We start from the raw sequence: 27,226 nt of genomic DNA on the forward strand, positions 1-27,226 counted from the left end.
CCGAAATTTCTGCCAAACAAGGTCTTTAATGCTATTCCATTAAATGTTACATGCTCAGCTACAGTGGAAACAAGCAATGTTCTTCTTGCAACCGCCAATGAATCCAGCACACAGTATGACCTCACCTCTGCCTGGTTGTCTGTTCTCACGAACATTACAAGGACAGAGCACTGACAGTATCGACGATTTTCCCACCTTGTTAACCCACATGTGCAAACCCATGGGCACTTTGCTAGACACTTGTTGCAGTCTATCATCAACGACTTCAGCATCTACCATAACACCTCTGCCCTCGAGACTTGGGGAGGGAACCTTGGCCAGTGTCCAACTTCCATGATCAACTAAGGCTAATTGTGAGCGCCCAGGATGGTACTTGAGCTCAAGGCGTCCTAAACTAAGGAGGCTTCTTCTTAGCTATTTCGTAAATATAGGTGTTTATTCTCTCTTCTGCCCACATGAAACCGGCTCATCTTGAATGTTAACAACTCGTCCTTGCAGCAATCGTTTGAGACTTCTCCTTTTCAGATCAGCAATGCACCCATCAATGAACCTTTCTTTTAGCGATTCACAACAAAACTCATCTCTACAAAAGCCCCTACTCTTCACCTTGGGACTGTTATGTCTTACCCGTTATTTTGTATCAAGGCAGCTCTGCACTCGGATACTTCTACAGCCAATCGGCAAAGCTGTTTTTAGTTCTGCGGAGAAACCATATCACAATAACGTATCGTAGGAGGCTGCCGAAAATTTTCGTTCAGATACCCTTTCAAACCTTTACCACATTCACAGGCATTGGACAGAGCCTTGGCTAGCTCCAACCTCACTGAGCAGCCAAGGCTCGTCGCAATGGCTCAGGACGTAGCGCAAACTGAAGGCACCCTGGGTTAAGGGTGCCCCTCCTTAGCCGCATTGTAAATAAAGATGTTTATTCTCTTTCTTTCGTTTACATGAGGCGTTCAGAAATGGTGAAAAGCAGCCACAGGAAACGGAATCAGAGAACATGTAGTTACTCGGGCCACACTGCTACTGCACTGCATGTCTTAAGTATGAGAGTGTCACGATTTGCGAATGTCTCAGATCTCTCATATCTTGCATGCATCACATGCATTTACATTGATATAACGTTCATCAGGGTAACAAAACCTCTATTTGCAAGCATAGCAACGGTCTCCTTTTTTTCCCACTCAGCGCAGCATTTTGTTTACAAGTGAAAAGTGAAAATGCCGGGCTAAGTAGAGATTTTGCTCCATGACTCAAATGCCAACAGACTAAAAATGTAATATGTACTATCTTCCGTGTCATGGCCACACTTTACACAGAAACGCATGTGAGAACATTAACACTGGGAAATTAGCACACAGCACACTACAGAAAGAATGCGATAAACAAGAGGAAATCTACTGTGACTTCAAACACACTCCAAATGCTTTTACTTCCACAACCGCTAGCCGAAGTCCATTCTAACAGATCTTTCAGCTAATTCATCACCATTATATCATCGGTCTATTTTTATCTCCGCCAACTGCTGATGCACTAAAGAGTGTGAGTGCAGGGTATGAAAAACAGCTAAAAACTTGAAAAACTTCGACACTTCACTACATTGCGATATAAAAAAGTAGCAGTGAGTAACTTCTCGAAGGTGCAACGAGCTTTACCTGTCTTTCCGCTGAGGCACGCATGTACACACACTGGCGTTGAGCGGCTGAATGTTTTTTTCTGCCATTGGCAACGCTCTTGACATTCTTCAAAGGCAAAACTTTTCTGATTTACCTACAAAAGCTGATATGAATGTTATGTCTTACTGCAGAGCACACTGGAAACAAGGGAGATACACAACATAATAGGGTAATGTGTTTCTTGTCTATGATGTGTGCTTCCATGAGTAATCGTGGTTAACTGGGTGACCCACCGGTACGTCCTAAGCAGGATCGATGAGGAACTGCAGTGAGTGCCCTTGCACCTCGGCCTGATGATTGCAGTAGATGCCTTTATTTTTTTATTGTTAGACAATATAAGAGTTTTGTACACCGACAGAAAACATGTGCAACTTCATTGCAAGTTTGTGCCAGCATAGTCAATTCCTTGCTAACGAGTATTGTTGACCTAAAGCGTAGTGAGTCTCGTTATGTGTTAATACCTTCTGAGTGTAATAGTGAAAGTGCTTTCATTTCTGTCATTTTCTTTTGTTCTTACTCAAGCTTCCTTAACCTATAGCTTGGTGTAATCACAATTAAATACTTGAAAATCGTATTGTAAACGTCTACCGCTGTAATAAATCCCTGTAACAGCCTGAAGATAGCAATGTACGAGGCTACAGCATGCACTGAAACATGCGTAGATACAGTGGACTGCGAACTATGGCCAATGCCTCAAAAGACAAGGACTGAATCCACGCACAATGAGTCGCCATTATGAAACTAGTACCAGCTACGACACACGCAGTGGACTGGCCACCCCCTTTCCTTGAAAAGCAAGCCCGCCTCCTTTCAATAAAACCTTAATGTGCGGCTCAATATGAGCATACCATCACAACATTTTTCACACCACTTTAAAACACAATGAAAAAAAAAAATGCCATGCAATCCACACACTACCACTTGAAAGACATGTCCGACCCCACACAGTTCCTTCAGAAAAACTTCAGTCTTAGTCTCTCGCACTTTGATCCATACCGTTTCCGACACATTCCCACACAGTTCGTCCACTTTCACTCACAAAGGCTTGTATGCACAGGTGAGTTCAAAGCTAACATTGCAGGTGCAGGGTGCAGTTTCTCACACTTTGGCTGTTGCAGATGAGGCCACAGCTGGAGGCAGTGTCTTTAGCCACCGCAAGCCACCGGCCATGCAACCTTTCGGCAATGCCCGTTGCGGGAAGGCTTCTTTGCAGCATCTAATAATGCCCTTCAACGATGCACAAGGTCACACAGGATAGTTTCATTGCGTCACAGGCACCGTTGCTCCACCACCGCTCTGTCATCTCTTACACAACAGGCTAGTGCGACGGCTACGTAAGCACTGCTCGACTCGGTCACTACAAGCCTTTCACACTTTACGCCTTCTGTTCAAAACCACACTACGAAACCCTCTCCTGCGAGCTTGCGAGACAAGGGCAGTCTGCCTGCTGACATCTGCTTTAAACCCAGTATTACGACCCACCAATCTCAAACCTTTGTTAGCCTTTCATAGCCGATCCTCTATATAGCAGCACCCAGACACTCGCAGCTACTTCCAAGTCCGTCACGAAATTCAGCCTCTTTGGCGAACTAAAAGTCTTACACGCTTGGAGTCAGCCGGCTACCTTTTCTTTTCCAGCACCGTTCCTTCAGATCGCCCCCTTTCCACTTCCGTCGTGTGCGTCATAAGCATGAACCCAATCCCCCAACCCTCTGCGTATGAACGCCTCTCCGTCTCATACTCCCTTCCCACCTACCCTCCCCTTCCCAGTCACCCCCTCCTTTGCCACGGCCTCACTCGTGCTTTTTGACCCCGTTGGAGCCATTCATGTCGGAGAACGTGACGTCCGAGATGGGTTTGATCACGTCCCCAGAGCCGTCGAGTACGGGCATGGCAGCCCCTTTCCTCTTGATGCGGGCGTAGGGACCGATGTCGGGGTCCATGATAAAGTCGTACAGGACCTTGACCCAAGAGTTGTGCTGGGGCAGGTCGTCGTAAAACTCTGCGGCGATCTTTTTAACCTGGAAGAAAACGGGAAGATTGTGTGATGCAGAGACGTGATTGAAATCTGATTACAAAAGCTAAACTAGATTGAAGCCCGAGAAAAAAAAAAGATATGTAGTGTTGCCATAGTTTCACAGTGGCTTCACCACTGTAAAACCTCGGTAACTGTGTAGGACGTCCCACTACTCTATTTACCAAACTGCCAATGACATTCATGTTTGAAGAACGTGTGCATGGTTTCTCTGGCATGTTGAAAATTCTGGTAGGAAGATTCAGAAACTTGGTGTGCGACATGTGCACTATTTTTTGCTGCGCTTTATCAACTTCCTGCTTGTTAGAGCAGCAGAGATATACACGGTCTCCAACGAGTTCCGTCAGGTTGTTTCATCTTTCAGATGTAGCACCAGAACTGGAAGGAGCAATCAAGTGCTTGGCAAGGCAGTGGTGCCCTCTCCTGTGTGGTGCAGAAGTCATCTGCATCTTTCCGAAGTGTTTCTGGCAATTTTTACTTAAGTATTGCGATTAGCTGAAGGTAATTTCTGTTAGTTACATACATAGGTCCCCCTGCCCCCTTGTGAACACGCATGTGGTTATATATATTTATATCTTGGTAGTTTATTTTAACCCAGTTTTGAGCATTGCCAGCCTTGTTTTAGGCCTGTATTGAGCACTTGATTGAGAGTGTTATAATTCCATGTGAAATCTATAGACGAGAAGCTGGGCCCCTAGAGTGCTTTGCACTTAAAAACGGGACAGAGTGCTTACTAGCCACAGAAAGTTTACTACTCGGTGGAGCTGTTTAAAACCGAGGTAGATCCCTGGGATCCGTACTTTCTAGCGCAACTGCAAGAGTGAAGCCTGATGAGGGGGAGAGCATGGGTAAAGGTAAAGTGTAGTGAGCTAAGCCTGATAAAAGACAGCGGCGTGTGAGACTGGGTAGATAGGAGGCGGGCAAAGGCGAAGCTATGGTGGGAGCAGAGTGGGTAGTGTGGAGACAAGGAGAATGAGGACAAAGTAGCGCGACTGGTCGTGCTGGTGAAAATAACAGACCAATGGTAGCACGCGCTTGAGCACAGGTGTTGATGGTGAGAGAGAAGGGTACAACAAGCATTGGCGAAAGCAGAGGAGAGGCATGCTGGTGCTACCAGCAGTACTCTTGAATCACATATTTTATATTTCGACAGAAACATTCTTATACATGTATGGAACTATAGAATAAATGTTAGTTACTATAAAGCAGAGCATAATTCAATGAATAACAACAAAAAAGAAACAATTACATAAAACCTTGAAAATTGGAACTTTTGAAAATTAAGAGTACTCAATCATATGACAAAAAAATATGCAAACAAGGAATTGTACGGCATTACACACGAGTGGCTGACATGTTATATATTCCAGTTGCACATCTCTAATCACTAACTTATACAAACATGCCCAAATGGCAGTCATCAGTAAAAACAAAAATCTTGTGGCCACACACTCTGTGCACTCACCAGTGGCAACTTGGAGCCCGGCACGGCGGGGAAGTCGTGGTGCTCCATGTGGTAGCCGACATTGAAGGTGAGCCAGTTGAGGCAGCCGTAGTAGGAGTACGTCTCGAAGCCCTTCTTGAACATGTAGTGCTCGGAAATAAAATGGCCGGCCACCGGGTGCAGGCCCATGGCCAGCAGGGACCCGCCAATCATGTAGAAGAGAACTTTGCCTCCTGCACATTGTGAGAGGGCCTCAGCAGAGGACCGAGTTTGCTTCAATAAAAAATAAGGAACCTTTCACAGGCTGTTGCTGTATTCTTACAAACTGATTGAATCTTAGCTTTTATATTTAACAAGGATGCTTAATCAAGGGAAAGTTATATTAACATTCAATAGTGAACCACGAAAAGCACGTCGATGTGCGATCATTTAGACATATTTCTTGAATTCGCACAAACTTGTTTGCTAATCCTCGTCTTTCTTTAATGCAACATTGCACAGCTGTGGTTCGACAGCCATCTCAGTGTAAGCCGACACGTTCCGGAATACATGCACCTATGGCTTAACAAAAGACTTTTGCCGCCAACACAAATCAAGAAAAAACATCAAGGCAGGATAGCACGATGCCAACCTCCTTTTCAAACAATGTCCAATGACCCTTGCATGGCTTACAGCACAAGCGATGACGCTAACTAGGGTGGTGCTGGGTTGAAACAGAAATGGAAAACACAAAAGGGACAAAAAATAGTATGCACTACTTTGCCTGAAGAAAGGTCTGGCGCTCAATCCTGTCTTCCTCTTTTCGTTTCCTTAGTTTTCAGGTTTGACCACTTCATGTACGCGACGCACCAACTTCCCCAACATTGCTAAAGCACGTCGGGCTACAAGCGAGAGTGATGAACTACATCGTTTGCCGGCTTTACAGACAATGTGCCTGGGTGCGATATAACAAGGAATACTGTTCGAGCTCTGCTCACCAAAGAGACCCAACATGCAGTACACTCTGCGAAAAGTTGTTGAGCTCACCGCAGAAATAGTAGACGAGGCAGTCGAACGAGATCTGAATCACGCTGTTGAGCACCTCCAGACCAGTGACAGGCTTGGGAAAGGCAAACACGGGCCTGAGCGCGTAGAAGAGTGGCTGTAGAATCACCCAGAGCAGCTTCGTGCCTGTGTGGCAGAAAAGCTTGGCCTCCAGCTCGGTGGGGAGGTCAGCGTCGATTGTGTCGATGCCCTGTGCACAGACAGAAAGACGAAAGTATATGTAAGTGGAGGACATAGAAGATGAAGTTACACATGATTAATTGATTGATTTGTGGAGTTTAACGTCTCAAAACCAGCATATGATTATGAGAGATGCCGTAGTGGAGGCTCCGGGAATTTCGACCACCTGGGGTTCTTTAACGTGCACCCAAATCCGAGTACACGGGCCTCCAACATTTCCACCTCCGTCGGAGTTACGCATGGCGGATGACAGACGAGTTACCGCACACCCTTGTGTAACGGCCGCACTTTTTTTTTTCCGCGATGTTAATGGGGTGGGGCCCTTCCACGAATGTGTGAAACTTGTGTTCAATTTTTTATCCATATACAAAAAAACCTATTTAAATGTGCCATATAGACCCCCACGATGGGACATCCGGTGTCTTACAGTAGACATCCTCACTAGATGTCTTCATCGGTATGTGCCTTATAAGAAATGCGCCGTACGGGATATGCCACGATGCGAACATTTGCTGGAGAGATTTTTTTTCTCAAAATTTGTTCTGTTAAGTTGGGGGGAGCGGCCCTTACACGAGCAAAGCCCTTAGCCGAGTGTATACGGTATGTTTGCACGCTACAGATGCTTGTATGCCGTGGCTGTACTTTTATGATGCAAGCAACATCGATGGCTACTGACCATGATGTCAGTAAAAACAGCCTTAGTGAGTGGCTGGTTGTAACCTGCATGTCAATGTGCCGTAGCTTCCGCAACACAGCAGGAAGTGCACAGCCACTTCCTATCTTGTGTATGATTTGATGCCAATGTACAGAAACGTGACTTTGATAAATCAGGTGACAATATGTGTTCCAGTAAGTGTGCAGTAAATGGAGAGTCTGCCACATGTCAGATGAATAGGCCAATCTTGTAAACACACCGTGCCATGACAAATTGCTTTCCTGCTGTGCTATAAGGGGCAGCTCCAGAATTTTTCGCCGGGGAGGCACCCATTAGCCCAGCCACTGTGGGCAGGAGGATATTTTCGGGGGTAGTGAATGCCTCCCATGCATCCCCTGGTGCTGCTGCTTAATGCTATGCACATTAAATCCAGCCAGGGTTCTCCCCGCTGGCGGTCACGGTGGTTTCGGCACCCACTACTCAAGCAGATCAGCCACCGTTTCGACTACCCACCCACAACCGCCCACTTCTTCGAATTCAAGTTTACAGTACCTGAGAAAAACCTTCTGTTGCCACAGAGTACAGCTGACATGATTTCCAGACTCTGTAGGCCTCTGAAATATCGCCCGAGGTGTCGAGTAGTATGAAAAAGACTAATGCATTCTTTGGATTGACACAGTATACAAGCCACTGCAGCGCATTCACCACTACATTAGGCTTTATGTAGAATGCATAAAACATTCATCATTACAAAGTTTGAACGATTAATTTATTTCAAGCGGGTATAAGTTGCCGCTGTTTTACTGCCAGACACTGTGGGCGCTAACCTGCATAATTGTGTCTTGTGACAGTGGCCCCCTTCCAGTGCTTCCGTGCGTAGTAAACCTGCATTGCGGCAAAACCGACTTTTGGGAACTGCTGAAAAAGCGAAATAGCACACGAGAGCGCCGACTCTAAGCTGAAATATACCTCATACGGCAGCGGCCGTGAATTCAAATAATGCACTTTCGGGTCCTGCAATTAGAGCAAAAAGCGCGGAAAGCCACGTATACCAAAAAGCTTCAGTGAAAATTTCAGACGTGCCGCACGTCGTCATAGCGACGGGCATGTGCCGTGTCGGTTCGTCCTCCTCCCCCTTGAACCCCTCCCCATCGCTTGGAGATAGGCGCGAGCCAGCGGCCACGAGCCCTCAAATATTGACACGTGACCCCAGCGCTGACGATATGATCATGAGGGACGCCATAGTGGAGGGCTCCAAGAATTTCGAACATCCGGCATCCTTCAATGTGCACCAACGTCGCACAGTGCGCGGGCCTCTAGCATTCCGCCCCCATCGAAATGCATCTGCCGCGGCCGAGATCGAACGCGCGACCTTCGGTTCAACCGTCGAGCCGGCGATACGAAGACATGACCTCCGAGACTGCGCGCGACACCTGCCGGCGCGCAATCTTGGAGACTATGACCACCACCGCTGGATGAAAGAGCGCGCGCTTTTTCATCCAGCGGCCGTGCCATGACGAAGATAACTGCTTGCCGTGCGGCGGCGACCCACTCGTGGGACAGTTAAGGACCTTAGGGACAGTGCGTGTGCCCTTTTCAGGGTGTTGCCATTCTTTTGAAGGGGCTGATGCCGCCGCCACACCATTTTTTTTTTGTCCTGTCCCGCGCCTCTCAGAAGATGCCATAGCGGTGAGACGCCGTAAAGACGCCATCGGCTCAAACATGACAGCCGCGCTGCAGAAGCCACTGCAGATGTCCTCACCCAGCAAACCGACCACCAAGACACCCTAGGACATGGTAGGACACTGTAGGGTGCCTCGATGCCAGCGCTCTGGCATAGAGTACCAAAGGAAATTGCCGCGCGGCATGCTTTCCGCGGTAGCTTTTAAACTCAACGCGCCCGGTTTAACAGAGCTCAACCAAGGCATTTATTTCACAATTGCTCAAGCCACCCACAAGTTTCCCTGATTCTGGACACTTAAGCGCCAGATGCGACATACCCTCGCTGCCTTTCCTTTTACACATATCAGGCAACTGAAGGCGGCACAGCCGTTTCCGCGTGTCCTTAAAAGCTAGTGGGACACGATTGCAAAGGGCAAAAAATATGTTTTATTACATTAAATTTTATTTGCGCAAGGGCATTTAAGGACAAAGATATGTCATTTCAGGAATCTGAAAATAAAACAAATGCTGTGCAGGGGGCGCATTTATCAAATATACAAAAGTGAAGTACGTCTAAAATGAACGTCACTCTATTACAAGGCCTTCAATTCGGTGGTTGGAGTCTCTCATGCTAAATGAGTAAACAAGGTGCAAAACCCTCACTGCCCAAGTTCTCGCTTGCGGAAGAACTGCGAGGGCCCAGACATACCTTTTTTTTTTGCAACAGGCGGTAACCTTACACGTGAGGCCCGCAAAGGGAAAAAATAACGTGAAATCAAAGCAAAAACGATCGCGAAAGTAGAGAGCCTCACCTGGTACCTGTGGTGCTCCAAGTGGTACTTCCGGAACGATATCGAGGCCGGTATACCGACGGGCAGGTTTGTGAACATGCCGAACAGCCGGTTGGGCAGCCCCTTGCCCTGACCGAACGCCTGGTTGTGCGCGATCTCGTGAATGCCCAGCATGAGCGCGTGGTTGATGACGCCGCCGAAGCAGTAGGCGAGCACGACGATGGTGAACCACGAGGCGTCGCGCAGAAGCCAGAACATGATCAGCTGGAGTGTGACCATGCCCACAATCTGCCACTTGAACCACGGGTCCGTCACCATGAGCTCCTTGATCTGGGGGTACTTTTCTGCGACGCGGTTAAGAAGGAGAGGGTAGACATAAGTTTTATTAATGCGAAGGCCTTAAAGGGGCCCTGAAACACTTTTTCAATAAACCATGGAATGAATTCACTGGAAGAGCTTATTGCCTCACGAATTCAACGCCGCAAAATGTTTTAAGAACCCGTCCAGTGCGAGTGGAGTTACGGAGGTTTGTCGCAAGCTACAGTTGCATTCACCCTTCTCTCGTCCCGACGAAAGCGCTGGAAGCTAAGCAGGAAGGAATTGCAGGCCCACAGAAAAACGTCACGCACGCTTCGCGACCTTGAGCACTTTTTTTTTCTTTTCTTTTCTTCGAATGCGCGGCTTTTTCAGTGTGATTACGCGCGCAGGCGTGGACAAGTAGCGGCCTCCCGCGGCGGTCTCCTTGGAGAGAGCGCGCCATGTTCGAATCAGCCAATGGCTGATAAATGGGTCGTTGACGTGTGATTTTTGAGCATATAAACGTGATTTGTCGAGAGACGAGAAAGCAATTTTTAGCTGACTTTGATAATTTATTGTGAATTCCACGCCGCGTGCTGTTCTATAATATTTGGCTCGCGTGTTCTCTGGAGTCCCTACTACCAATCGGCGGCGTTTTCCGACCATGCTCAAAAAGTGTTGCAAGGCCCCTTCAAGGTCTGGCCACACGCGCGCATTGCAGCGTGTGAGCGCACGGCTTTCTGACGCGATGGCACGCGCCTCTCCCTGCGAAGAGAGAGGGCAAATGACTACGTGCCCTTTCTCTTTATAGGGAGAGGGCGCTGCGCCGCCTCAAGAAGCCACGCGCTGCAACGCGTACGAGGGGTCAGGCCTTCAGATGCCCAATCAAGCGCGAAAAGTGACCGCGGACGTCTGCATCATCATGAGCGAAGCAAACATATCATCGTCATCGCCGCATATGGTAACTGCGGAAAGTGTGCGGAAACGGACATGGCAAAAACAATTATAATAATTGTTCGAGTTTTACGTCCAAAACCTCGATATAATTATGAGGGACGAAGTTGTGGACGGCTTTGGAAACTTCTAAAATTTCCAATACCTGGTGTTCTTCAACATGTGCTTAAATCGAAACACACGAGCCTCGAGCATTTTGCCACCGCCGAAATGCGGTCGAAAAGGACATGACAAAGAAGAAAATCGAGTAGTTCGGAAATTATTGCTACTAGTTTATTAACCACGGCCTGTAAAGCCGAAGTGTCTGGCTCGTGCCGCTAGCCGACATACTGGGCCACTTTGCAACCTGGGCGTGCGGTAAAGCCAGCTTTACAGTGTTGCACAGGCTTTCGGAGGTGTCGCGGCAGTCAACAGTATGGCTTGCATTGATAGCATAATACTTATCTCGCCAAGCGTTCAGTCGCAAGAACTATCGTTTCCGCTGAAACTCAAAGAGAGAGAGAGAGATAGAGAGAGAGAGATTACGGTCGGCATATCATTTAAGTGGACCGCGAAATAAGACTAATTATTCACGCAAGAGATATCGGTAATTCCGTACCCAGAAGAACCATGCCGTAGGAGCGTTCCAGTGTATAAGCGTCAAATCAGACACAAACAGCGGCGGGGGCATCAGCAAGTCCCCGGCAGTCATCAACACTGACATGCGCGCGCATCAGATTCTGCAGCACCGCGCAATTCGCACATGCACGTCTGTCCATGGTGATGACTTCCTTGGTTCGCGTTTCACCTGGCGCCGACAGTATACCGCTCGCGAAGCTGCTCAATTTAGTCTATAACATCATGAAACCAGTCGAGAACTCTAAAAGCATCTGTGCAGCTCGACAGAAGCTGTGTTCCAAAACTCACCGTAGACGGCTAAATAGACAGCTAAATGGACGGCGGCCATCTTAAGTCCCATTCCAATTCTCACGTAGCCGGCAAAATAGACAGCTCCGAGAAGACCGCATCGTAGACAAATACGATGCAGGCTACTTTGCTGTCTAAACAAGATGGCGGCTCATCGAATCACTCAGATCACCTTTCCTTCCTCCGTGGCTCAGATAGATCGGATATCGCCGAAATGGTCGTCTGCACACAAGCTGACGCTTTCCCAGACGCTCAATGTGAGTAACGTTTATTTGTTTTTGATTTCAACACGAAATAAGCCAGAAAATACAACTGTTACGTTTGTTTATTTTAGCTTTTCCTTCTCGACGCGAGGTGGCGCATTGTCGCGGAAAAGTAGTTAGGCAGGGGTGCCCCTTGTCACCCTTATTATTCATGATGTACCTACAAGGATTAGAGGCAAAATTAGAGGGAAGTGGACTGGGCTTTAACCTCTCTTTAGTCAAACAAGGAAAACTTATTGATCAGGCACTACCAGCATTAATGTACGCAGATGATATAGTGCTAATGGCCAACAACAAGGAAGATTTGCAGAGATTGATGGACATCTGCGGTAATGAGGGAGATAGGTTAGATTTTAGATTCAGTAAGGAAAAATCAGCAGTCATGATTTTCAATGACAACGAAGGTAGTGAGCTTAGAATACAGGAGGTCACGCTAGAGATAACAGATAAATACAAATATCTGGGCGTATGGATAAGCAATGGGACCGAGTATCTGAGGGAACACGAAATATACGTGACGACTAAAGGTAACAGGAATGCAGCAGTCATGAAAAATAGGGCACTGTGGAATTACAATAGGTATGATGTTGTGAGAGGAATATGGAAAGGGGTCATGGTTCCTGGGCTGACGTTCGGCAATGCGGTCTTGTGCATGAGATCAGAAGTTCAAGCAAGATTAGAAATTAAGCAACGTGGAATAGGTAGGCTTGCTTTAGGAGCTCACGGGAATACACCAAACCAGGGAGTACAAGGTGATATGGGATGGACATCATTTGAGGGCAGGGAAGCTAGCAGCAAGATAAAATTTGAGAAACGATTGAGAGAAATGGGGGAAGAGCGTTGGGCTAGGAAGGTTTTCAGCTACTTGTACATGAAGAATGTCGATACAAAATGGAGGAAGCGAACCAGGAAGTTGACTGGTAAATACTTAGAAAACAGCAGGTGGCCAAACCAAAAAGAACTATCGGTTAAGAAGAAAGTGAAGGAAACGGAGACTGACATGTGGAGAATGGGCATGATTAAGAAGTCCGCACTAGAGATCTATCGATCTTTTAAGCAGGAAATTGCCAAGGAAAGGATCTATGATAATACTCGGGGTAGTTCTCTACTGTTTGAGGCCAGGACGGGAGTACTGCGAACCAAGACATATCGGGCCAAATACGAAGGGGTAGACACAGTATGCAGTGCGTGTGGAGAGGAAGAAGAAACTGCCGAACACTTGATAATGTTCTGTAAAGGGCTTCACCCTATAGTTCAGGATGATGGCGCAGAGTTTTTCAAAGCACTGGGGTTTAGGGACCGGGAGGGCAAAATAAACTTTAAGCGGGTAGACTTAACCAGAAGGAGGTTATCTGATTGGTGGCTAAAGTCAAGACACGAGTGAAAATTAAACTCTTCACTGCAAAGTACGAATCCTCAAACTCACTTTTTAAGGAAAAAAAAATAAATATAGTTTTTGGTTCATTAGGTGTTACGGCTTGGTGGCGCTAGCCACCGCCCGATCTAAAGGGTACAGCCATATCCATCCATCCATCCATCCGTAGTTTAAACGTGTTCCATTTCTCGGACAGCATAGGCTCGATGCTGTCTTCTAAGCAATCTTCGTAGACTGTCTACGTGCTGTCCAAGAATTGGAACACAGCCGGAGTAGATGTTGTTAGCGCGTTCTAAATTTTTAGGCCAGCGCTATATAGACAAGGCTGCCTGCCGAAGCAGCAGGTAAGTATAAGTATGCAACACACACACACACACACACACACACACACACACACACACACACACACACACACACACACACACACACACACACACACACACACACACACACACACACACACACACACATATATATATATATATATATATATGTGTGTGTGTGTGTATGTGTGTGTGTGTATATATATATATATATATATATATATATATATATATATATATATATATATATATATATATATATATTGAGTGTGCATTGTTCTCTTATCGCGGCGTGCATGAAGTGGGCAGAATCGATATCCCGAGAGCAGTGTGCGGCAGATTAGATATGATGCGAGTGCACGGCCAAATCCGTTTCCACTTGTGAACAACAGCAAAAAAAAAAAGGTTTGATATAGCTGGGCTACATTGTATATTATTATACGCCCCATCGTGCGCTAGGGTGCGGTTTACCAAGCGAGTGCAACTGCAAACTTGTACGTGAGACGAGGCGGCAAGATGAGGGCGATGACGATCGTACAGTTTTATTAAAGTAGTCACGACACGGTCACCCAAGAGGTTTCCAGCGAAAGCTAGAAGCAGAGGGTCTATTATGCCGACACAGATAAAATCCCACCCATCACCGGCGACCGCCATTGAGCTATGCCATCTGTGACGTCACGTGCAAAGGAGCGGTGCCATACCCCCTTATTTTAGAACGTTCCTTCACTCAACGCTTCACCTTCACTTGAGAAAGCCGATGGAAGCGGCCTCTCTAGGCACTGCATATCAGCGATAATACGGTGCGATTCTCGAGCAGCGGCGCAGTGCTCAACTTTGGGAAGTGAAGGGTGAAAGTCGAGTCGATTTGATAGATACGTGGGGTTTAACGTCCCAAAACCACCATTTGATTATGAGAGACGCCGTAGTGGAGGGCTCCGGAAATTTCGAACACCTGGGGTTCTTTAACCTGCACCCACATCTGAGCACACAGGTCTAGAGCATTTTCGCCTCCATCGAAAATGCTAGCGCCGCAGCCGGAATTCGATTCCGCGACCAGCGGGTCAGCAGCCGAGTACTTTAGCCAATACAGACCACCGCAGCGGTGAACAGAGAAGGGAATAGAAATAGATAGAAACGGACACAATAGAACAGAAAAAAAGCAATAGAGATAGAAAAAAAAGCGTGAATAGAGAGAGAAAGGAAAGAAATGGGAAATAAAGAGAACCAGGCTTGGCACCAGCAGAACGAAGGTGGCTTTTTGTATGCGTTTTGTTCCTTTTAATCGCTGTATAAGTAACTCCCCGCGCGATATCGACTGTCATCAGAAAGAAAAAGAACAAAGAAGAAGTCCGAACTTTCCTGAATTTTTTATCGCAGCCGATAAACAGAAACAGCGATTGACTTTGCAGCGCATATCAAACCGACGGGCGGCCACCCTGGAATTTCATTTGAAAGAAATTTGTGTAGCGCGAGGCGAAAAAACGAACACAGGAAAGAATAGACTGAGAAGACAGAGCGCTGAGAAGACTGAGAAGACAGACCAACAAGCCCACATCGCCACTCTTGTGGAATTTCATGGCATTCCCGCAGCGAACACATTTAGCGTTAATACTATAGAGGAGATATTTCGTCGGCGGTGCGTGACGGGATGCACGTATACACCCTGGACATTGAATCGCACTTCCGCACTCAACAGCGTAGGCGGAGTGCACAGTGTTATCAGCTCGGCGGCGCTATACGTACTACAATGCGCTGTGTGTTTATCACTTGCAAGGATGCGAGCAATTCACTCCCACTGCAGGCAGGAAACGGCCTGTGATATGCGCCTACCTTTCCATTACCCGTATGGGCCGCCGTGCAAACGCGGACACAAGAGAGATCGAAAAAACACGAACGCCTCCTGTGCTAGCGCGAAAGCAGTTGCGTCGTCCCGACTCCTTGCGCTCGTGTTTGCAAGACAACCTTCATTAATCATGAAATATCATCAGCCGCTTATACTCTTTGTAGTTCTGAGATTTCCATTGCAAACGATTCGCCCAATATCTCCCGGCATAACATAGGTGTGAAGTGCACAAACTTGTTCGTTGCCGACATTTTATTTTTTTTTCTATAGTCTGCTCTAACAAACTGTACCCCTAGTCGAGTGTATGCAGATAACCGTGGTTGTATAACCAAACGAAACAAGACTTAGATAATTGTAGGTAAAGTTTGCTTCAGATAACGCGCGCTCGCACACACACACGCACACACACACACACACACACCGTTCGGAAAAAACAGAGGTAGTTCTATACATCAGCCTTCAACAGGATTAAAACTATTATCAAACACGCCATTTTAGCATTTTACACATTACACATGCTATTAGGTGGTTGCAATTGACAGCCAAAGCTGTGCCATACAGGCGTCCACATATATATATACATATATACACGTGGCTTTCACGTGAAGTTAAGGACAAATTAAAAAAAAAAACTACCACCGACAATTACGATATTGCCTAATGTGAGTTCAAAGCGCAACTTCCAGTTTGGGCATGGTCAACTGAGTTCAAAGTTTTGGCTTTGTGCAAGGTATCGACTACACCACACATTATTTTTTGTGAAGTAGGACAGCACCCGCTGCGCCATTATTGGTCTCTCTGCGGATAAGCGAGGTACCAGCTACACATCTATACAAACACATTGTTGGTGCTGTATATGGCTGGTGACGATGGAATATGGCTGAACCCTTTACAGTGGGTGGGACGCAGTGAAACAGCCAGTCGCTGCGCGTGTAGCATTGCGGGATGAAGGGTCGTCATTTTACACTTCTGACGCGTTATATCACCAAGTTTAACGCGATTACTTGAGCGACATGACGCCTGCATAGGGTTTTTTTTAAGAAATGAGTTTCAAGGAGCTGAGTAGCTCTGTGGTAGAATATTTGACCACCACGCAGAAGTCAACGAGTTCAAATCTCATCCGATCACGAGTATATTTTTTTAGGGGCGAATCCACTCGAGTCACTTCCGCCGTCCATCGCGACACGCCATGACTAGATTGACCTAAAATAGGGGAAGGTCAAAAACGCCGGCTCCCGCGTAGGCCTTCTGCTGTGAACCACCGCGCCGCTGCTGGAGCACATACAGTAAAGTCCCTATACCCTTTAGATCGGGCGGTGGCTAGCGCCACCAAGCCGTAATACTTAATGAACCAAAAACTAAATTAATTTTTTTCCCCTTTAAACAGTGAGGTTGGGGATTCGTACTTTGCAGTGAAGGGTTTAATTTTCACTCGTGCCTTGATTTTAGCCACCAATCAGATAATCTCATTCTAGTTAATTCTACCCGCTTAAAGTTTATTTTGCCCTCCCTGTCCCTAAACCCCAGTGCTTTGAAAAACTCTGCGCCATCATTCTGAACTATAGGGTGAAGCCTTTTACAGAACATTATCGAGTGTTCGGCAGTTTCTTCTTCCTCTCTGCACGCACTGTATACCGTGTCTAACCCCTTCGTATTTGGCCCGATATGTCTTGGTTCGCAATACTCCCGTCCTGGCCTCAAACAGTAGAGAACTACCCCGAGTATTATCGTAGATCCTTTCCTTGGCAATTTCCTGCTTAAAAGTTCCATAGATTTCTAGTGCGGACTTCTCAATCATGCCAATTCTTCACAGATCGGTCTCAGCTTCCTTCACCTTCTTCTTAACCGATAATTCTTTTTGGTTTGGCACCCTGCTGTTTTCCAAGTATTTACCAGTCAATTTTCTGGTTCGCTTCCTCCATTTTGTATTGACATTCTTCGTGTACAAGCAGCTGAACGGGTCCGGCACGCAGCGCCGCGGCGCGGGAGTTCACCGCGAAAGCCCCTCACTCTTCCCGTGTATTCGCGCGGCGCTTTGGATTCTAGGTCACTCTATTCATGACGATGAAAAACAAGCGCGTTCCAAGACGCATAATCTTCCCGATATGGAGAAAAACGATCGTGAGGGCGCTCACGCGCGAAACTCCCTCGCGGAGTTGACACTTATGACGACCAGCGAAACGACGTTGTATGCACAGCCGCCGGTAGCGGGATCAAATCCCGGCCGCGGCGGCCACATTTTCTATGGAGGAAAGAATTCTCGAGACACGAGTGCTTAGATTTAGGTGCACGGTCGAAACTTGCGGAGTTCTCCACTACGGCGTCTCTCGTCATCAAAATGGCGGTTTAGGGACGTTAAACCCCAACAGTCAGACATTGTATGCACCGCACACACGTGTTGTCGCTCATTTGAATTGTTCGAGTGACCAACGTGCGGGTAGGGGAGGGATTTACGGTTACCCGAATGATACCCCCCCCCCCCCCTCATCATCGTTCATTCGTGATATTTTCAACGTCACCGAGAGAGACGACGCTCATCGCCGGAACGGACGCTTCAGAACTGCGCACTCAAAACACAGACAAAAAAACCGAAGAGAAAGGAAACACGATGAGCCACTAGATTACCGGCGGGGACAGCAGCTTCGGCCGCGACGCAGTGGGGCGAATCAAGAAATCCGACGCAATGGTCCGTATACATTAAGAAATCTCTCTCACACGTGCGTTTACGGATATATAGATATGTGCTATTGAGGCAGAAGAGAGAGTCAGTGAAGACACGTATCAGCAGCGAAGCGCGAAAAAGTGCACAATTGTGAAGCTAGTGGAACTAATTCCAGGTCGCGATTGGGAGCATTTGTGCGACGGGGACAAATTATTTGGGAAGCAAATGACGCAGGCGCTCCGAACAGTCGGCAAGGCGCAAAAGAAGTGGTCTTAGAAAAAAAAAGTACAAAGACAATATTTTTTTCTTAGAAAACGCACTTCACTTGTCGTTCAAAAAACTTTAAATATAACATTGGTTGAATCGATTTAAGCATTTAGCAATTTTCTAGAAAGAGCGAAAAAAGCTAAAAAATATTTAACATGTTTGCAATATGGATCGAATGAGCACCTTTAAAAGGTGGTGACAGCAGAGTAGATCAGGGAACAAACCGACGTTAAGGATATCATATAGTTGAAATCAAGAAGAGGAAATGGACATGGGCCGGGCATGCACCCCTAGCTATGCTATGACCGCTGGTCATTAAGGGTAACTGACTGGACTCCCACAGAAGGCAAGCGGGTTAGAGGGAGACAGAAAGTTATGTGAACAGATGAGATTAAGAATTTTGCGGGCATAAAGTGGCAGCAGCCCGAGTTGAATGGCGGAACATAGGAAAGGCCTTTGCCCCGCAGTGGACGTAGTCAGGATTATGATGATGATAGCAGACACAGTATACAGCTCTGTTTTAACATTTCTTTTTTCATAAGGTGTTTCACACATTGCACTCGATTGGACTATCTAAATTGATTTCATTTATTCTAGCTTTTCCGCATTTCTCAATATCAGACTTCATTGCCTTGGCGTAGTATATTACCTATCCCTCCAACGAGCCCTTTTCTATAACAGCCTAATCCCTGCTTTCGCGTCACCTTGCATGTGACGCCGCTAGACATTACCACTCTATACACTTTTTCACAAGAAGGAAAAAAAAAAACACCGCCATGATGGGCTGTGCGCGGGAGTACAAAGGCTAAGGGCGCAGCGTTGTCAGTGCATTTTCGAAGGGACGCGCCAATTTGCACAGCCCAAGGAGGGCTATGGCGGCGGCCAGGGAGGCGTTTATGAAAAGGTGAATACAATTCAACATACAGCGTCCCTCCTTCTCCCCGTCCTTTCTGTTCTCGCACGCACCGCTGTGATCGTTGTGTATACAGTGAGACAATCGAATCAGTCGCATACGTCACGCAAGCATAAACAATAACAAGAAGTGCCGACATCACGAGTATCGACTGCAGACATATCCGAAGCAGACGCTGCGGCGAAGATTGCGCGTCCACCGCACACGTGTCGTGAACGAAAGCAAGGGCTGCACAACCCGAGAGAGATTACAGCGGCAGGCGAGGCGCGCCTGAACAATGCCGCCAGCGCCGAGTGAGACGCGGCCGTAAAAGTATACAGGCACACGGCCACAGCGGGCATCTCCGGGGAAACAATAATGACAGACAGAGATCGCACAATCGTCAGTCCATCGAGTTAGCCACGTAATTTTGTAGAGCGGGATCGGAGTGACCACACAAACCGTGCGACTGCTATTAAAGGGGCGCTAAAGAGAATCGACGACTTCATCTAGATTGACAAACTGCACCATGAGAACTTTAGTGCCACATGTTTCAATGTCATAAGTTCCTTATTGGCGGAGAAAATAAAGGTTGAACATCCATTTTTTAAATTTCGCGCTGAAATCGCGCCTAACGTCAAAAATTTCCAAAACGTACTTTTCGTATTTTCACCACAGCGTCTCGATAACTTTTCTGAAACTTTGTACGCTAGGTCACCCACTGACGACAGTCTGTTTCATTTTTATCTATTATAAGCTACGTAGGACCCAGTAGACGCTGTCATAATCTATGACGTCACGGTATTTGGTGCGAAAATCCCAAGATGGCATCTATCTATGCTTTTTAAAAACTTTTTTTTTTCTTTTCACAAGTTTTTTTCGCTTACATATCGTTGTGTCGCGGTAGGACAGGTGTATTCGGCATCAGAAAATTGTAGTCCAAAAAACGCGATAAATCGTTTTGTCCTGTGCTCGTCACACATGCGTTGGTACATGTGACCGTCATCAATACCTGCCTAACACAATGATCAAGAGATCGACCGAGAAGAAGAAAAAAAAAGATTACTTTCGTTTCTTTCGAATCGTCTCAAGGTAACGCATAAGTTATCCTGCGAGTTTTAGTTGGTACATACAATAATGGCAAGGAGAAGTACGAGTATGGAGGATGTTATCTTATAAGAATTGGGTTCATTCAATAAAAAAAGTGAAGTGAAAGAAAAGATAACTTAGCTATCTTCTTGCTCACATTGCTTTTTTCACAGTTACATCAAAATTTTTACAGATAACATCAACTATACACAATTACTTTTGTGTAACAAAAAAAAAAACACGAGCTCTTAAAATCCCCTTGCTTTGCGTTTTTTTTTTTGTAAGAGTGGGTCACTCAAAATACACTGCTTGTGCCAGCAATAGCACGTAGATAGTTTATCCTTACGCCACCCGTATCGCCCAGCCGATTCTCACAATGCCCAACCAACACGATGAATCGTATTGCTCGATCGGTCGTGCCCGCGGCGAGTTGTAAATAGCAAACGCAAGCTGTGGCCTATCTCCGTATCTCTGCCGAGTAAATATAGGCACACGCACCCGAACGTAGTGAATAGTTTGGTTATCAGAAGCAGATTACCGCACGTTTGTTGCCTGAGACCTCGTTTCCTTGTTTGCCGTCGATATCGTTTACCAGAACTATAGAGATAACTTCTGTACAACTCGTTGGAAGTGTACATAACATAACAGCGCAATATTGGCAATACGTAAAAAAAATCATTAAAAAAATACCCGAAAGGCGATCACTACATTCCCTAGATTTTTGAAACAAGGGGAACAAATATAGAAAGTTTAGTCAATTCCTTTCGTTAACCCCCGCACCACCGCTTCAGTGCACGATTCCTATACAGACATGGTACATAACTGTGTCCTCGCATCGTAAAGAAAATATTTTTTTTCCTCGAAAACAGAGCAAAGCAATAACCAACATAACTCGACCGCAGGGCCTCGAAGTTGAACACACATATCTGCGCGGCTGTTGGCGAATGACGCGAAAAAATTATAATAATAATTTTCGGAGTTTTACGTCCCCCCAAAAAATCGCGACATCCTTGTCGGGGAAGCCGCCGTGGAGGGCTCCGAAAATTTGCATAACCTCGTGTTCCTCGACGCGTACTGGCATCGCACAGCACACGGACACCGTTTCGCCTCAATCGAAATGAGACCATTGTGGCCGTGGGATCGAACCTGTGACCTTTAAGTCAGCAGTCTAGCCACTGCACTACCACGACGAACACACGAATAATTATCAGCAATAACAAAACAAATACATAAAGCGAGGTTAACAAAAAAAATCAGCATTCGAGCAAGACACCCCTCAAACACCCGTGCGGACGCCTTTTTGGCCAGGCGCATGCTACTATACACTCAGTGCCACCGTGCGCTTTGTTTCACCGATCAATTGTCAACGCGAACCCGTCCTTCGAACAGCTGTCACCGCGCCGATGATGGATCGAGCCCAAATTCAGGGGCACGCCAGACTAATACAGCTATTCCGGGACGGCTTTAGTAAACCTTTTTTTTTCCCTCCCAAGGTCATCCGTAAAAGCCATTTCAGACAGTCTACTTTCTGGCAGCATCAAGTAACGAATTCATGCGCGGCGTAATGTACGGAACTGCAATTAACGAGCCTCGCGAAATTTGCCATTCATGGAACGTAAGAAGAAGAGAGGAGGGCCGCTGCACGATCGTTATAAAGCGGCCCTGCATACACTTTTTCAACACGTTCAGAAAACACTGCCGATCGGTAGTCGAAGCTCCCAAGAACACGCCTTGTGTGCGCCTCTCTTCTGCGGTGACGTCATCATCATCATCATCATCAGCCTGACTACGTCCACTGCAGGACAAAGGCCTCTCCCATGTTCCGCCAGTCAACCCGGTCCTGTGCTTGCTGCTGCCAATTTATACCCGCAAACTTCTTAATCTCATCTGCCCACCTAACCTTCTGTCTCCCCCTAACCCGCTTCCCTTCTCTGGGAATCCAGTTAGTTACCCTTAATGACCAGCGGTTATCCTGTCTACGCGCCACATGCCCGCGTATCGCGCTGCTATGTATCGCACTGTAAATATGGAAGCTAAAACCAACTCGCCAAACATACTGCATCGTGGAGTTAAAACATTATGACCCAGCACGTACGCGGTCTGGAAATTACTATTATTGAGGTGAGCTAAACATCACTCCCTCTCCTCACCATGTACCGGGTGTCCCAGCTATCTTTAGCCGAGGGTCAAAACGTAAACGTAGGTGACAACGGTTGGAAACGGTGAGCTGCACAGCGGTTGTATAAACACGAACAACATGCCTCAGACAGGATGACCAACACTTCCGCCCCCACTGCTTATTGAAACCACTGTTCAAAAGCAGCAGTCTTGCGCGATTGCACGGAGAAACTCGATGCATTCGGTTTTATATGGCTAATGCAACGACTTAAACCGTTATCCTATATGCCATACGAAATAGCTTGCTATGCCTTGGATCTTTTCGAGTTGATGGTGCTGACCTGTTGATTTTTTTTTATCTCTATGGCAATACCTAAAACATGTTCGATGTATTTTTGCTTGCATTGTGTCTGAATATTATTCATAATTTGCGTATGACTATCACTGTGACTTAACAAACACTTTACATTGTGTTACTCGTATAGTGGTGCGAGATTGTTAAACTGAACTTGGCGTCACAAGAGAGAAAAACCTCTTTCGGGCCCTTGCCTTTCTGCTGTATACCGAGTGGCAAGAAAAGCTATACGATAAAGGAAGTTTTTTTTTCTTCCTTACGCCACACATTTTATTTATTTTTTGTTGTTGTGTACACGTCAAGAAGGAAATAAACACATCGAGTGACGAGAAACACGCGGGACAAGAGATGCTGTCTGAGTGAATGTTTACCGAGAGAAAAGACGACGACGAAGCTAAACACATGAAATGGCAAAACGCAGCAAAAGAAAAATGCTCGAAGAAACGACGCCAAGATGGACCTCTGCACTCTCCTTATCTCACTCAAGCGAGAGAGAGAGAGAGAAAAAAGGCAAGGACGCAATCTTGAATGGCTGCTGCCTCTCATCCAGCAGCCACAATCACGAGTGAATGTTTCGCTTCGGCTCGACGCCCCGGGTTTCCACTCCAGCGACGCGTATCAGACTCACTGCACGACGCCACAACGGGTTACACGCAGGTTCCACACAGGGCACAAGTGCTCCTCGGAAGCCGCTCCCCGATCAGTTCGAGAAGGCGTATAGCTGAGGCTACCGAACTTCGCACGCGCGAAATCGTTGGCACTTCTCAAAGCTTCTCTTCAAACTTATAAAGCTAAGTCGCGTTAACGCTCACAAACACTCATTTTTTCCCCCGTCAGCTATCTCCGAGCGGAACAAATTAAGTCACGATGATGTTTGTTGCAATACGACAGACGCTTTCGTGAACCTGATTCAACGTTTCGAATTTTCAACGTTTCGTACCACAAATCTACTTTAAAGGTCTTTCTTGGGATTCTTGAACGCAGAAATTTTGCTGTGTCTGCCTATCACACGATTCAGCGACCCGGCTAAAGTTCAAGCACTTGCTGAACGCCCGGCCATCGTCAACTGGTGGCAGCGTTCATACTTGTGAACATCGTCGATCAAAATGCAAATATTACACATACCTGAGGCGCAACGTCAATACGTAAATATTAGGTGGTGTGGTCATTTACTAAAAAAAATATATACACACGTATTTATATGGACCCTATAGTGTTTCTTAGGCTGCGCTGAAAATTCGACGCTATGCACGAAAGAAAGCCGGCAGAAGACTATCGTCTTCCGACATTTGCAGCTCAGCAGGCAGACACACGGCCAATTTTAAATGCGAAGCACTTCTTAGCGAAATTTGGCGACTTTGAGCGTATCTATCTATCCATTCATCTATCTAACCGCCTACGACTTTTAGCTCTCCTGGCCGTTTCAATAATGGTATCGATACCAAACTTGTCATGGCATAACATGACTGTATGATGACCACATTTGACTAGTCATAACATGAAAATCATGACATGTATGTCATGAATTACAATTAATGGCCCTGCAGCTCTTGCGATGGTTTAGTTCACATGGCATGTTGCAAAACTGGTATGGTAAGACATGATTGCATGGAGAACACAAGCGACAGACCCTAACGTGAAAATCATGACATGCGTGTCATGTAATAACGTGATTACACGCCATGCTCATGATGGGCTGGTGGCCGTTTCGCTAGCTTCACATATGCCAAATTTGGTATTACGTGACGCCAATGGATGACGAAGGTATGTGACTGGTGCAGGCACGATAATCACGAGATGTGTGTCATCTGAGAACATGACTACATGCCACAGTTAAGGCCCCAATACATTTCGACGTGACGCGGTGCGCGTGCTCGCCGGCGTTCATTTCGTCGCGTCACGCCGGCGTTTCCACGCCAGGCACTAGTCCTGTCATATACTCGCATACGTGCGCCACGCCACAGAACACCTACACTGGCCACGCTGCGTTGCTTTGACGCATGCGCGTTTCAGCGCGCCCAGCGTCCCTCCGTCACGAAAAGAGGGAGACGCAGTGTTGTCTGGGTAACACATCGGCGCGAAATGCAGCATGTCGCATGTCGCGCCGGTTGCCATCGGGCCGCGCCGATGGACGCTGGTCGCGCCTGGCGTCAGACTATACAGTGCTCACGTTTCCCTAACGTAGCGTCACTGTGCCCAACGTACGCGCGCGTCAACGCTACATTGGAGTGTATTGGGCCCTTAATGATGCTCTCCCGGCCGTTTTGCTAGCTCCACATATACTGGTGTTACGTTACGTCAATGGATGACGAAATATATGACCAGTGCAAACATGATAATCCTGACACACGGTTCATCTAATTGATTGATATGCGGGGTTTAACGTCCCAAAGCCACCATATGATCATGAGAGACGCCGTAGTGGAGGGCTCCGGAAATTTCGACTACCAGGGGTTCTTTAACGTGCCCCCAAATTTGAGCACACGGGCCTACAAAATTTCCGCCTCCATCAGAAATGCAGCCGCCGCAGCCGGGATTCGAGCCCGCGAGCTGCGGGTCAGCAGCCGAGTACCTGGGCCACTAGACCACCGCGGCGGGGCACGCGGTTCATCTAAAAACATGAAAACATACCACGCTAATAGCGTGCTCCCGGCCGTTTCGCTATCTCCACATATTCACCTTTTCATAAACGCCTCCCTGGGCGCCGCCATAGCCCTCCTTGGTCTGTGCAAATTGGCGCGTCCCCTCGAAAACGCACTGACAACGCTGCGCCCTTAGCCTTTGTACTCCCGCGCACAGCCCATCATGGCGGTGTTTTTTTCCTTCCTGTGAAAAGGTGTATACTAAATTCGGTATCACGTGACGTGAATAGATGAGCAAGGTAAACGACACATCCAAACATGATAATCATGACTCGGAAGTCATGTGCGGCATCATTCACCTCCACCTAGTAACGTTGTGCTGATTTTAAAGTGACATACCAAGATTTCTCACTCCTGCTTCGCACATCCCAGATTCCCAATAACGTAGATTCGCACTGTACGTGGGATTTGCTAATTTTTCGCAGAGGAGGACTCAACCGATCAACCGAGTCGGACAGAGTACGACGCGAGCTGCGCCGGCGCGTCAAGTTCACTTTCTTGTTGTCGGAAGTCCCGTGCGGCGGCGACCTCCGCAGCATCCGGCTGTCGAACCGGCATTGCACGCGTCGTCTATACGCAATGGCCTCGCCTCGGCTGCCCGCGAACTCGACCGCTTCGGTCAAGGAAGCGGCAGCGTGACACCACTCAATGCCCGCAGTTACCCGAAGCCAAAGCGTAAAACAAACAAAAAATAAATAAGAAGAAGCGATCTGCCACCGCCACTCTATTTGTGACAATGAATGACCGTTTCCGCTTCACAGGCAACCGACACACGTAGCGTGCCAACAAAACGAGCGTATAAGGATTCATTCCGAAGCGAGCCAGAAGTATACTTCCTCGCGGTCGTGAAAAAAAGAACACGGTTCTTACTCTCTGTAAAAAGAGAGTGGCGCGTTGGCACAGTGCACACAGCTGCCACAATTTAGACGCACTTTCCTTCAAGGTTTTGCCGTATATAAGTCGCCCAATGTTGGCTCTATACGCAAGGTTGATGCGCACTCTATTCCGGGCAAATTGACAATCGTAGACCGCCGGCAAAAAAGTGCAACGTACAAAAATGTACATCGCTGCTTCGTTTCTCGGTTACACGCAGTGCATTTTGTTTCGAGAAAGGAAAGCAGGAGTTTCGCTATTCTTTTTTTAAACTTCCGCTGGTAAACTTCACGTATAAGAAGCGGCTATACGAGCCGGAACAACGGCAGTTCCTCTTTAGCGGGGAGAGAGCGAAATTCCTTCGCGCTACCCGCCCCCCTCCTTCCTACCACGTGAATCTACAGGGGCTGACTTCAGTGATCTGGACGACGATTGTGAAATGCAATTTTCTTTTTTCCCAGTTACGTTTCGAAACAAGGTGGATACAAGGGATCCCTCGCGGAGCAATGTCTTAAACCAGTCAAGCATGTGTAGCCCACGAACATACCTAATAAAAAATAAAACAAAAAGTGGAGAGAATAGAGCCGTGTGCGGGCGGTATGTTTGATACGTCCCTGTCATATAAGATACAAGTAAGAAACGCTACACAGAGGTTTTATAGTCAAGCGCTTTGCTAAGTTGGGTTACATCTAACGCAGCTGCACGCACGTACACACAAACTGTGTCACAAAAGGCAACCAACAGACGCGTTTCCCACCGGCTGCACCACTTGTGCAATGCCGCACTCGGAACAATGTAGGTATATATGTGCCACAAAAAGGACTCCGATGTCGTACACACACCCTCCATTTCGGTCCTCCTCACAATGCCAGAGCAAACA

At 47.0% G+C, this 27,226-nt stretch overlaps 1 protein-coding gene across 1 annotated transcript in view; it reads right to left on the reverse strand.

Moving 5' to 3' along the window:
• Window positions 1–3,159: 3,159 nt before the first annotated feature.
• ifc (delta4-sphingolipid-FADS-like protein ifc) overlaps window positions 3,160–27,226 on the reverse strand; it is a 32,953-nt gene continuing 8,886 nt past the window's right edge. Inside the window, exons 2-5 of the mRNA XM_037418890.2 lie at window positions 9,509–9,831; window positions 6,182–6,389; window positions 5,177–5,388; window positions 3,160–3,697 (exon numbers count right to left, since the gene is read on the reverse strand). Of these exons, the coding sequence (XP_037274787.1) occupies window positions 3,470–3,697; window positions 5,177–5,388; window positions 6,182–6,389; window positions 9,509–9,831 (971 nt within the window). The 3' untranslated portion in view covers window positions 3,160–3,469. The remainder of the gene's footprint in view (window positions 3,698–5,176; window positions 5,389–6,181; window positions 6,390–9,508; window positions 9,832–27,226) is intronic.

The sequence above is a fragment of the Rhipicephalus microplus genome, chromosome 6 (genome assembly GCF_043290135.1).
Source record: "Rhipicephalus microplus isolate Deutch F79 chromosome 6, USDA_Rmic, whole genome shotgun sequence".
NCBI classification, from domain to species: domain Eukaryota; kingdom Metazoa; phylum Arthropoda; class Arachnida; order Ixodida; family Ixodidae; genus Rhipicephalus; species Rhipicephalus microplus.